General features: G+C 41.8%; 1 protein-coding gene across 5 annotated transcripts in view; it reads left to right on the forward strand.

The window, feature by feature from the left end:
* The first annotated feature begins 1,890 nt into the window (after positions 1 to 1,890).
* The window catches only part of ptch1 (patched 1), a 58,987-nt gene continuing 47,262 nt past the window's right edge, over positions 1,891 to 13,615 (forward strand). For 2 of the 5 annotated variants that reach the window (XM_029124624.2, XM_029124625.2), the window contains exons 1-2: positions 6,542 to 7,098; positions 8,294 to 8,486. In XM_029124624.2, coding sequence (XP_028980457.1) covers positions 6,931 to 7,098; positions 8,294 to 8,486 — 361 coding nt within the window. In that variant the 5' untranslated portion in view covers positions 6,542 to 6,930. Of the gene's footprint in view, positions 2,037 to 6,541; positions 7,099 to 8,293; positions 8,487 to 13,615 lie in introns of those variants that run through there. The other 3 variants (XM_029124621.2, XM_029124622.2, XM_029124623.2) reach the window with 2 other exon arrangements.

Below are 13,615 nucleotides of genomic sequence, written 5' to 3' on the forward strand. Positions count from 1 at the left end.
AGGGAAAAAAGAGAAGTATTTGATTAGTATATTTCATCTGCATTTTCGCATTTTGACCGGCTGGCCGTCCCCTGCATGCCTGGGTGTTCAAATGGGATCAAGGAAAATAGTTGAATGCCATCTGCATAGCAATGTTAGGAGAAACCAATGTGAAGATAACAACTAGGTTTCTTGATGTACAGAGAAAAGAAGACAGGGCCTAGAGCTGAGCCCCTCAAAATAGAGCTGAGCCCCCCAAAAGAGTTGAATTCAACAATTTTCCTTGATCCCATTTGAACACCCAGGTGGCAACATGCTTTTCTGTGTGCCTGGCAAACATATCTGCTTGGAAATCAGGTCTTCCTCCAGTCAAAGGTCTCTCCCTATCAGACTTCATTATGCTTGAAAATTCAGTCAAAAAATCCTACACAGCTATATTTTCTACGAGCACGAAGGCTGGGCCCCCTGGTGACTCACTCTCGTAAGTTCATGCTCTACAACATTGGTTGTGTACAACCTTACTTCAAACATGCAGTGCAAAAGGTATTAACCTAGACATTTGTCTTCACACATGTGGGCTACTGCAACTTAATGTGGGGAGGGCTCCCTGTTTGTCCCACCAACCACCTGCAATTTATCCACCACGCCACAGCGCATCTGGTGTCTAACCTTCCCAAGTTCTCCCAAGCCATTCCACCCCTCTTCACTTCCAGTTGAAGTTAGCATCCACTACATGCATCCACCCCCTACCTTTTGGCAATGCTCAAACTCCATCCCTACTCAAGCTGTTAGTTCTGCCACATCTGGTCTTTTGGTTGTTCCACCCCTACAGGAGGGCAGCTCCCGCAAAGACAAACGAAAGCCTGCCAGAAATGCCCTCTCAGCCACACCCTCCCCTGACACCCCTACCCTCCACTCATCTGGACGGGACCATTTTTCATTACGCATCACAACTCTGGTTACAACCGGCTGTGACCCAACCACATAAATGTATTACTATAATTATCAGGTTATACTGTATATTATGTTTTTGTTTTAAATATCTACCTTGTTGCCCAAAGTCCAGGAATATTCTTGATACAAAATGTGCAGAATGTGCAATGTAAGCAACTGTAGACAAGACTGGTGTGCAAGAGCATGAGGAACTTAGATCCCCCCACCCATCTTTTGAACAATGCCTGACCCTATGCCCCTTTTCTCACTACCTGCACATACAATATCAATTGTTGTTTAAATAACTATATAAGTATTTTGGATGAAAATATAGGTATGTTGCTATCTAAGTGCCAAACTAAAATTATCAGATGATAGTACCCACCAGAGGGCGAAAATATCTTGGAATATGGTTACGAAGAGAATTTACACACTGACCCCAACATTTGCATTACGCATTGGTTAAGGGGTTGTCATTGATGATCACCACTGACTTCTGGCTCTGTAAGCGCTATGCTTTACCAACAGACCATTTCGGGACAATTTGGGAAATGAGCCCAAAAAGGTCATCCAAGAGCCTCCTCAACTAACCAAGGAGGAGACTATAAACCATTCACTCTATGGGTTATTTAAGGATCTCCTGGACTACTGATTCAAGGCATGCAGGGTGATAAGGGTGTTCATGTGTAATTAGTCTTTTATTAAAGCAATTTGTGATTACAGATATGAATGCAAAAATGCCATTTATTTAGGCATACCCTTAAGGTCTTTGTGAAGGAAAAAGTGGACAGCTTGAAACGTGAGGAGTGGTTGGGGGTAAATGCGGGAGTAGGGTGTGTGTGTTTACAGTTTTAGGCTGATCACGTGAAGGGCAGGGATTCTGCCTATTGAGAAAGGGACCACCCACGTGGACTGGGTGGCGCGGGTTAATAGAAACAGGCATGTAATTGTGAGCCTCTCCAATATTTTGCAGAATGCTTGCAACCAGGACAGAAAGGGATTACGGAGCAGAGGGCTGATTTTCCCCCTGATTAAAAACACATATTTTCATCTTCAAGCAACAACTGTTGAATCGGGCGGACATTATTGATTTGTCCAGACCGTGTTTCCCTGGAACGAACATGGTAAGTGGCTTTCTGGCGCGTTGGCGATCTGCTGTGGCTGAAGAGGATTTGGTATCACAGGTGTGATCTTGGTGCGTCTGTTGGGAACGGTACCCACCACTGTTGGAGTCAATCACTACGGTGGTGGACGATAATGATTGTGACTGTCGTTTTGCAAGTCATGCCTCAATATTATTGATATTATAAGTGTTTTATATTAGCCCCATGGTCTGTATTTGGTTGATTGGCCAAATACAAAATAATGCTATAAACTTGGACTTTGTGTCTTTTCATTACTGTGTTATAATAAGTCCTGTTTTACAAATATCAATATATCAGATCAATGGCAACGCCTTCATAGACGGCTATACGCGATTTGCATGCATCAAATGTAGGCTATAACTGGCACAAATAGGAACAAGTGTCGAAATAAATGGAAATATTGTGGACAGATGTATTCCCTCATCAGCTTATTTCGTCAACATATCGTCGTTAATGATGATGGACGAATTCTGCCGGTCATCTTATCGGATGGAATGGGGACATCTACATTAGGCTGAATAAGAACCAGAACTAATTCAAAACATGTGCTTATGTTCTATAAGTAAACAAATAATGTACCAGCTTTAACCAGATAATGTCCATTCAAGACTGTGGAGTGTTTATCAACTGTTTAATTAAGTGCTTTATAAACACCAAAACTAGCAAGTTGGCTGATACCAACCTGAAAGAGCGGAAACCTTCACTTTATTTGAATCTTGAAGTACATCATTCTGAGATGTTTCGAAACGTTACGTGGTGTGTTGTAACTCCGCTTCATCAAGGGTTGTGTAACAACTTGACGAGGCTTGAATCACTACCGGAAAATAACATTTTGAGAAACATATTGAGAATTTCATTCTTAATATTGTAAAGACTCATTCATTTGTATCTATTTTAGGAGTTCTTGTTTCAATTATTCTGCACTCCAGAATGTTTCCAATGAAATTTACCATTTCACAGTCAAATTCCTCTTTCACTTCTGCCTCTCCTTCTGGCCGTTCTGCTTTGTTTCCGTATTTTATTCAATTTTTTTATCGATTTCTGGTAAATAATGCATTGATTAAATGTAGGATAATTTTCACACAAACCTATTATTTATAGGCCCTTATTAACCATAATTATGTAGGCTTTAACTATTCCATCAAACGATCAAGCCTTTGACACTTAATACCCTAACATTTTAAAGGTCCACTCCAGGAACTTGATCATCTATCAGAAATATTTTCCCAGCTAAATTCCACCTTCCAAACAAATCATTGGTTTAGAGGACAAAATAAGATTGACATCCGATTACAGCCTTTTAAAACAGAGAGACTAGTACACCCCCTTCCCAAACAACCTACATTACACCTGAACCTCATTGGGATTCTGATTGGGGCTGACATGTAGGGGTGACAAGGCGAGGTCATTTTCAGACATGGTGAGATCACCTTTGAAGGCACTTGGCAATTTCAGCTGAGAAATCATTTAACCTGACTGCTCCTTTTAAGTAGGTTTCATCTCTAGGCTGCTGCTTGTATGTCCACCCGTCAATGTGCTTCCATCCTCGCCTATTTCCGCTGCTGCCTCTCAGCCTCCCCCACTGCTACATACATGGAGATGCCAGCTGGAAGCTCCGCCCACTTCTTTCCAATCAAAGATGCAGTAATTACAAAAATGCCACTTCTCCTCATGTCAAGCTACCCATCTTTAATCCACACACATACCTCAAGACCTTCATCACTTTGTAGACCATTGCAATGTATCTACTGTCTAGAAATGTCACATCAGTTGGGAACGTGTGCAGTCCAGCAGTTTGCAACTGAGGGCCGTGTAAAATCAGGTGCTGAAGAAGGAAAATAAATAAATTACAAAACAACAATTTGGACTCCCAGGGGGTGCAGAAATCAAAGGTGCTTTGCTGGATTACAAGACAGACCACCACTGTGAAGGTGTACTGCTGTGAAGGTGTGTGCTTGGTCTGTGCCACCAGCTGACGAATGGCTGAGGAGCCCCATGCTGCAACCTGGCCAGCATTGCTTAGGGAACAGGGGAGGGGAGGCAATGTCAGTAGGGATTTCCTGATCTCATCCTGCTCTAGTGACACCATTAGCAGCCGGGGCAATTGCAAAACTAACTGAGGTCATCAAGTGAGTGAGCCCTTAATTTTTGGAAGAGCAAAGTATGAAATAAGCAGAATGGCTTGGCTCAAAATCTTCTGACAAAAGCTTGCCAAACTCTTTAATCCCTCCTGAATACATTGGTTGTTTTTGCAATGACACAAGGTCATAGATAGCATTTGATATGATGACATGGAAGAATAGAGGAAAAATAGGGAGTAAAAGATACTGTCACAAAATTACAACTAATAGTGGTACATATATTATTGAGCAGCCTGAGAACCTAGTTGAACCTAGTAGCCTGTGAACTACCAGAACTAGTACCTGCTAGTTACCACTATAACTCTCTAGACTCCCACAGACAGTTTTGTACACTGTCACCTTCTTCTATAGTTAGCCTTGAGGTGGTGCCACCCAGGAGTGAGAACTCCCTTTTAAGAATTGCCCTGCTTTGCAAGGTGCCTCTATCATGAATATCAAAGGCAGAATTGGACCATTAGGGGGGGAAATTATTACTCCTAAAAAGGTATCACTTTTACAACTATGAAAATAAAGATCAAGATTTTTGTTACCCAGTATGGTTTCCTGATAAAAGGAGTTTCATAACATGTTGGGTTGGGATAGAAATACTCATACTGCTGAAATGCAAAAACATGTCCTCAGCTTAGGTGCACTGATTTTGGTGGTTTCATTCCACAATCACTGTGTTTCAATGCTTTCTAGTTTTACTGTATAGAATAAATTGGTTTGGCCAACATCCATCAGGATTGCACAAAACCATACATAGGCTTTTGGCACTGTGAATGGGCCTTCATTACAAATGTCAGTATGGGTTAAATGGAGAGCATAAATGGTAGGCTATTAAATTTGTGACAATTATTGTAATGTATTTTATTCATAAAAAAAGTTTGTGGAGATGGCCTACTGGGCAAAATCTGTCACACAGTTACTGTGTAATTACATATTACCTCCTTACAGTGTGATATCCATATGAAATAACTGTGACAGTCCTACATTGTATGTTTTTACAAGCAATGCCTGTCGTTATATGGATGAGATTAGAAGTAAAACCATCAGACTTCTAGATAGGTCATGGATTTCCCTACCTGTCTGATTCATAACGATAAAACCAAACGTGATCCACTTCAGCACAATGTGATAATGGGTCCTGAAATTAATTAAAATAACAATACTTCCATACTGTTAACATATGTGCGCGCGTGCATTCACATCGTTCTCCCAACCTGTGTAATAGCAATTGTAGTTTTAACCAATCATTGTGATTGAAGATATGTGCTTATGACAGTGCACACGAAACATGCGTTACATTTGTTATCTGCTTCATGAGTAAAAGGCCTTCAATACGTTATCCACTCTATTTTAAACTCGGTATGTATATTCAAGTCGATTATTCCCGTATTATACGTTCTATACCTGTATCAACCTTCAGTACTAGCCTAGCTCTCAAATCCGTTTTTCTATCATCTGTTGCATTATATCCTAATCCTCTGAAGACATATTACTTTATTGATATTCGGAAAATACATTGCAAATATTCTCTTAACGTTTTTGTATAACTTTTCATGATTTCACCCAACAAATGTTGTTTTTGTTTGTTTGCATGTTTACACTGTTCAGAACATATCAGGACTAGGGTGTGAACGACGCATATGACCTTCAATTTAATCACTGAATTATCAAGTGTTTCAGACTGTATGTTATACTGATCAATATATAGATTTATGATTGATTAGGATTCTCCAAAAGTGTGTTCAGATGTCACAAAAAAACCAAAACAAATGTGTACAAGTTATATTTGGTTTGGCTATACATTTACTGTATTGATGTTTTTCATATATTCGATTACGTTTTAATATGCTTTGAGGCTATCGACTAAACTGGCATTAGACATTTGGGACCTCCCCCAAGAACCGCTGTAATTTGAGGCAAATCTACCACAATCAAGGCCTGTTGAAGTAGAGATTTCTAAGTTTAAAACTACTGTTTTTACATTTATATAACCCTACCTGGCGCGTACACAGCACTGGAAATGTGTTTTCTTTAAGAAACGCTCCTTCTACAAATGCAGTTCTTTTGGAAAACCATCGACTCCAGTTTTGGTTGCGCGCAAACGCAAAAGAGGGCTGGCTTTCTGAAAAGGCTCCCCTGAAGTTCGAGATACACACACGAGGGTTGTCGGCTTGGGTGGTCTCTCTACTTTAGTGAGCTGTTGCTAAGCAGCTAATAATAGTCGTGTTTGCTGAGTAATTTTTTGCCCTTCTGGAACCAATCAGATGCGAGAAAGTCCGGCCATCTGACAGCCCTGGAGGCGGGATTTCGATTCTTTTTGCTTTTACCCCTCCTCCTCTGTCTCCAAATGGAGAGTGGTCTTTTTTCTCATCTATTGAATCTCAGAGTTCGCCGTGTCGCGCGGCCCAAGGGAAGACCGCATAGAACACACAGAATGCTACGATCATCGAGAGTTCCGAGCCGCTGTTTGGTAGATGGGAGTCGCTTTTTCCACTTAGCCTTTTAAGAGAAATAACTTTTTTTGAAGAGAAACGGTGAATGTGCGAAGCGGTGGAGACCTCCGAATCACGAAATGTTGGGATGGAAGGCGCAGACTTTGACTCGCCGTGTCCAACAGGAGAATGAAGTACTTTACGGGGGTGAGATCACCGAGAGTGAAACTTTGTTGCCTTGGGACATTACCACACGCAATCGGGGAAATATTATAACGTGGAAAATCAGAACCACCACGAAGTCTCCGCAACATGGCCTCGGCTGCTAATGTCTCCTCTGAGCAGGAAAACAGGGACCCCGATCGGCCGAGGATAACGCGGAGGAACAGGGGGAACAATCGCACAACAGCGCTGGATTTGGAGTATTTGCAGCGGCCAAGTTACTGCGATGCCGCGTTCGCTTTGGAGCAAATATCTGAGGTGCTTATTCTTTGAAGTGTTTCAGTGAAATTCTGTGGGAAGCCTGCGATTCTACTATAGTGAAACTTCGCAACTTTGTCAAGTCGCTAGGTAACGGGATAGCTACGGGACGGGCTGGGCACAGGGAGAGTGGTGTAGAGCTATGCGGTGTAGTTTATGCTATAATTTGCTATTCAAGTGTAGTGGACCTTTTCGCGTGTAGACAATGCCAGTGGCGTTTTGGATAAATCGGCTATAACATTTTAATTATTGTATGCTACACTATAGGCTATAACGTTTCAATAACGGTTTCTCAACACAGCTTTTCATATCTTTGCACAACTAAAATGTGCATAAACATTAACTTTTTTGGTTTGTGCAACCGGTCGTAAGGTAAATTATTTTAACTGCCCAGGCGTTTACAATATTATCGTTACTGAAGAGTCGTTCTCTAAAGCAAAAATCCATGTGGCTGCCCTCTTCCGTTCACAAATATTGTCGTAGCCTACTCCCTCGGTGGTGGCTACTCCACTCCCCAACGCAGATCACACAAGCAGCTCAATGGGAATGCAATTGTGTGTTGTGTGATTTCGCTGCAGCGTAAAACCCCACGTGCGCGTTTTGCGGGGATTAGTGTCATAACTTGATACAATGTGTCGCTCCGAGGCTCGCGCGGTTAAAGCCTACTACGGTCAATGACTACAAGCCATGCGTTCGCGCTATTACACCAGTGTTTGTGTTTATGTAAGCATGTAAACAAGCATGTGTGCTTGTGTTTGTGTCTGGGAGTGTGTGGGCATGTGTGATGAAAAAAGTATCGGACTATAGTCTTCTCGTCCAAAACCGCAGTTTACGTCGCTCTTTCCTCGGTCGACGTAGGAGGTCCCACCATGTCCATATTTGCCAGAATATTAGGACTACTCCGAAGTTAAAGTAAACACCGATGAACATACTGTGTGTAGTTTATAGCGTAGCCTTCATAACCACCCCTAGAGTCGTTATAGAAGGCTGTAAATTAAGTGTTGATTCACAACAAATTGCCCAAATCATAACAATGATAACATATTTATTAACAATAACTTTTTCTTTTTATAGCCGTGAAATCATCTCCCAATAATACTATACCACTCTGAACAAAATTTGATAGGTTATGCATTTGATGTTCCCAAAACTTGATTGAGGGGTAATATGGGGACTTTTTCTTGTCTTGTCGCAGGGAAAGGCGACTGGAAGAAAAGCACCGCTGTGGCTGAGAGCGAAATTTCAGAGACTCTTGTTTAAGTTGGGCTGTTACATACAAAAGAACTGCGGAAAGTTTTTGGTTGTGGGCCTCTTGATATTCGGAGCTTTCGCTGTTGGCTTACGGGCAGCTAATCTGGAAACCGACATGGAGAAACTCTGGGTGGAAGGTAAGACAATAAATTATATTTTGGACCCGATCTTTGTCTTTCCTGTTTTGAGAATAAACTCAAATCCGGGAAGAATAAGGTTGGGTGGGGTGGAGAAGGGTGGGGGGTCTTTCAAACAAGCTGGGTGGATTGTTTTTTGTATAGCAGTTTGGCCAGGGACCAGTGAACAACTTGAACATATTTGAATGACATTTGATGTTATGTTTTTTATGCTTTGCTTGCGCTGTATGTACGCAAATAAGGCGCCCACATGTTCAACATTTTCTTAAGGATAAAAGGAAAGTTATTAAGTTCATGCAACGTTTTGGAATGAGCAAATTTTGTCAAAGCCGCCATTTTGTGAGTGTGTGTGCGTGTGTGTGTGTGTGCCTGCCCCCAGCAGTTGAATGTGGTCTGCGCGCAGCTCGGAGACTGTGTGTGGTCCGGTTTTGGACAGCTCTCAACTTTCCAAAAGATTTGTCTCCGGTTGAAGGGAAAAAACGGAGTGCGGACAGAAACGCATGTTTACAAAACTGGACCACTAGAAACTCATCATTATGCCTTTCTTTTCATGAATCCGTTATGTAGAATAAGTGTATTTTTGCTGAAAGGGGGTCTTTGAGTATGGGTGGTGATTTTGGGAAAGGGGGAGGGGCCGCAGGCTTTTTTCTTTCTTTGATCTGCATTCCAGTATTTGGGACGGTGGTATTTGAGTCACGAATGTGAGCAATTTTAAAGACATTATACTTTAGATATATTATTGACATTTTACAGCGTTTTGGTTATAGCTGTTTATGTACACATACTGTACACAGACAAGATTACATATGCAGTAATGATAGGTATATTATTAGGCATGTGCTGTCAAAAAGACTGAATAGCAAGAAGTTCACTTTAATAGTAAATCATCCCCAACAAACTTAAACATGATTTCTCACTCCCATATAGTTCTAGTTCGTTAACCACCCATGCCTACACTAATCTTTAACTGAGAGCACATTCAGCTGTGACACACAAATATTTTTTTCTGGTACTGTATTATCAGTTACTACATGTTATTTAATTAAACAGTAACAGTTATTACTGTTTATTATAGAGTTGGTTACGCAGATTTGGTCAACACAAGATTAAGTCTGAAGTTGACACCTTTGACATCAATGGCCAAAGGCCTTTTCTTTGCTCAACATCCCATTCCTGTATTTAGATACAATAGTTTCCTGATATGCTGTAACAGGGAGGTAGTGTTTAAACAGGAATCAGCTTTTCACACTTGCTCTGTTGACAGCTTCTTGATTGAGTAAGGTTTCAATCACTGAGTGGTGTGGTTTTCTTACCTAGGTGTCTTTTGATGAATGCACTAACTGGAAGATGCTCTGGACGACAGCATCTGCTAAATTGCAAAACTGTAAATAGAAAAATGAAACAGTAAGAAAGTGCTGAGGGCCTGTTTCAGTAAAAAGCTGAGCAATGTGGCTGCAGAAATATAGCCCCACTGAAATTCATAGACATTTTTGGACACAATGACTGATTATTCATGATATAAAAATTGTACTTTAAACAGTGTTTTGAGTCAGTAGAGTGTTTATTTAAATGCTCTCTATTGACAAACATTGGTGTTGGATAAACTGCTATTTTGGGTTCTGCTTGGGTACCACAGACAACATCAAATGGTGTCATATTTCCTGGATCCATCCTAATGTTTGTCAGTTCCGCAGTGATTCACACACCACCCTGACAGCCAACGGCCCTCTAGACAAGGACAGGTCCAGTAGATTTCAGCAGCTCTGCTTTCCGTGGTGACCATCTCACCATGCGCTTACAGTTGCATGCGAACATACACGCGTACATTCACTGTTTTCCCAGGCTCGGGGACGTGAGGGGTTCCAGATGCTGGACGGGAGAGATGTGTTTGTTTAGATTAGACTGCACAGCTGAGCGATAGATTAGTACTGCCTGGCCAGTGGCGAAGAGGAGGGGAAAGGAAGGTATGAGATGAGGGCAGAGGAAGTAGACAGTCTGTTTACGTTTCACTTGGACCTCTCCATGTGACCTCTCTGTGACCCTGCCGGGTAGCTCTGGCCATTAGGACTCTAATTCTCACACACAGACACCATGTTAGATGTCTTTTCGTAATGGAGCGGACTTGCGTAAGCGATCCCACTGGCTTTCGTCACCTGCTATGGTTATGTTATGGGTTCATCCTGCTAGGTCTGTCTTTGGGAAGCCAGTGTGTCTTCTTCAAAGAGAATCACATTCAGCTGCCTTATTTGGGCTTAACTTGTCACAGGTAGTCTTCCCTGTTGCCAGCCCATCAAAACGTTGGCTGTGTTTCATATCTGATGTGAAACAACCTGATCTGATGGATGAAAATGCCAACGAGCGGAAACCTGAATTGGCCTCCCTTTGTAAAGGGCTTAGACGAGCACTTGCACCGACCCGGGAAGAGGCGCTTAATAGACATGTTATTGAGTGAACCGTTAAATTAAACGGCTCAATGTAGAATTAGTCAAATAGGTGACTCATCCAACGGCCATACCAGGGCTGACCTGATTCTGTCGTCTATTTGATTCATTAGTCTGTAGTCTGTTACTCAACTGAGATTCGTTTAGATGAGGAGTCACGTGTCCGCGCATCACCTGTGTGATTCCAGCCTGTCTCAGTCGACAACACCATTGCAGAGGTTTTCGTTGTGTGATGTGTTCCAATCAGCCAGGCTAGATGGCGTAATCCATCAATCTACTGATGATGTATGTGGTTGTATTATGTAAGACCAATGAGAAAATTATTATTATAATAATCATTATAATATTTTCTAACACATGTTTTTCTAATTGGTGTTTTAATAAGGCCTAGTCTAATGCCGGACTTCCGCTATCATGCATCCACTTTTTATTTTTGCGTACGGCACATGAACTTGAGCACAATTGTAGTTGTAGCTGTACTTTGTTAATCTAATGTGACCTACTTCAAATAATTGTTTAAGAAATCTGTAGTATGTAGGCGTTCCATTACAGTAGCGAGTGATGGGAAAAAAAAGACTCTGTTCCTAGCAAGTTTAGTTAGAAGGCAATCCCCCTCTCCCTAGCTATCTAGCTGAAGCTAATAACAAAACTAGTTACTAGTAAGACCTAGCTAGCTTACTCTGATTAGGATGTCATGAGAATTGATTCCAGTTTGGTAGAACTGTTCTGATCTCCATTTAGTAGACATTGCCCCAACAAAAGGGATAATAATGTTCTAATAATGTTAGTTAGCAGCCACTAACTTATAATAGTAACTTGCTAGCTTTGGTGGAATAAATGTGTATTTTGAATTTGCGCAATTGTTAGCCCAATACCTTTAATTTCATATGATGCCGTTAAGACTGAGCTGCTGGCTCAACTAATGCGCTAGTGAGCTTAGCACATTATGCTAGCTTATGTGACATAATCAGTGTTCTTAAATACTTATGGTTGATGTAAAGTTTCACAACCATGACTTGCTTATCAAATAACATAAAACATTGTTTACAGTGTTTGTTTTAGATTTTGGTAATTTCCACCTGTGTTAGGCAATGACTGGCCTTGATGGTTCTAAAGATGGCGCCACAACAATATGTTACATCCAACCAAGGAGATATTTTTTTGTATAATCAGAAATGTAAAGCCAGATGGAAGATGGTTTATTCTCTGTGTTTAAATATAAGATTTTAAAATAATGAAATCACATCCACTCCAATAGCCTTCTCCTGCCATGCCAAACATTTCTGTCTCTGTAACACACTGATCCCTGTCCCTTTTCTTCTTATTTAATTAAACAGTAGCTTAAAGCATCAAACCATTTCGGCTAGTCAATTAGTCGAGTCTCAGTTGATGAAGAAAACTTTAGTTGGAGACAACCCTAAATCATACATGCTGAAAAGCTTTTTAGTGGTCTTTATTTAGTGGGCACACTTTGGGGCAAGCAAATTGCTTTATAGATTTGCACGTAAATCCATCTAAAAGTGTGTTCCTGAATCAAATGACTATATTGTGGCCTTTCTTCCTATCTCCTCTTCCACAAACATGGCCTCCGGATCTTCGGAATTATCAGCAGCATTTCATATCACCAGACACTAATTTTGCTACAGCTGAAACGTGTCTGAATTGAAAAGAAAATGAAGAAAAGTCCCTGGAGGCTCTTCCTTAAGGTATAAAAGTGGAGCCATCCCTGACCATTCTGGGTGAACACAAACACAGGCCAAATTGTAAAGAAAATACCAGTGCCGGCTGAGTGTAATTAAAACAGTATGGCGTAAACATTGGTCTTCCTGTAGAGTGGCCCCTCGCTAGTGCTCTCTGGTGAGAGGAGAGGGGCTGGGGTACATGGAGCTGGGCTTTGACACTGGGTGAAGAATTGGATTGGAGCTATAGCTGTTATGGTATAGAGCTGGGGAGAGCCTATGTTTAGGGGCAGTATGGCGTCAACATTGGCCTTCCTGTGAAGCGGACCGGAGAGGCTGGGGGGCTTAGGAGAGAGGCTATGGTCTGGGACTGAGGTGAAGGGTGGAAACTAGGTTTTTTTATTCGAGACGGGAATTGAAATGATCTCCTAGGGCTGGCAGTAGTGTGGGACTAGACCTGGAGTATAGATGGATGGAGCTTAGATGGATAGAGTTAGGGCTGGATATAGGCTCATGCACTTTGGGCTGGATATAGACTGATGTAGTTAGGGTTGGATATAGGCTGATGGAGTTGGGACTGGATATCGACTGATTGAGACAGGGTGGATATAGACTGATCAACTTTGGGTTGGATGCAGAACTGATGGAGTTAGGGCTGAAAATAGGCTGATGGGCTTTGGGCTGGATATAGACTGCTGGAGTTGGGACTGGATGTAGACAGATGGAGTTAGGGATGGATATAGACTGATGGAGTTAGGGCTGGATGTAGACTGGAGGAGTTAGGGCTGGATTTTGACTGTATTTAGGCAGTACAGCAGGATTATTTAACCCATGCCCAGCCATCTCTCTCCCGCCCATTCTTCCAAACACACACACAGAGCATGCAGAGTGTGGGGCCATGGGTCACAGGCTTGGTCTCTCGGGGTCTTGGGGTCAGTCTGTGTAGGCTCCGCTATTTAAAACCTTACCTGATACTCACCCTGTGGCCCTAGTGTAGAGTGACGACTCA

Source organism: Esox lucius, chromosome 13 (genome assembly GCF_011004845.1).
Source record: "Esox lucius isolate fEsoLuc1 chromosome 13, fEsoLuc1.pri, whole genome shotgun sequence".
Classification (NCBI taxonomy): Eukaryota; Metazoa; Chordata; class Actinopteri; order Esociformes; family Esocidae; genus Esox; species Esox lucius.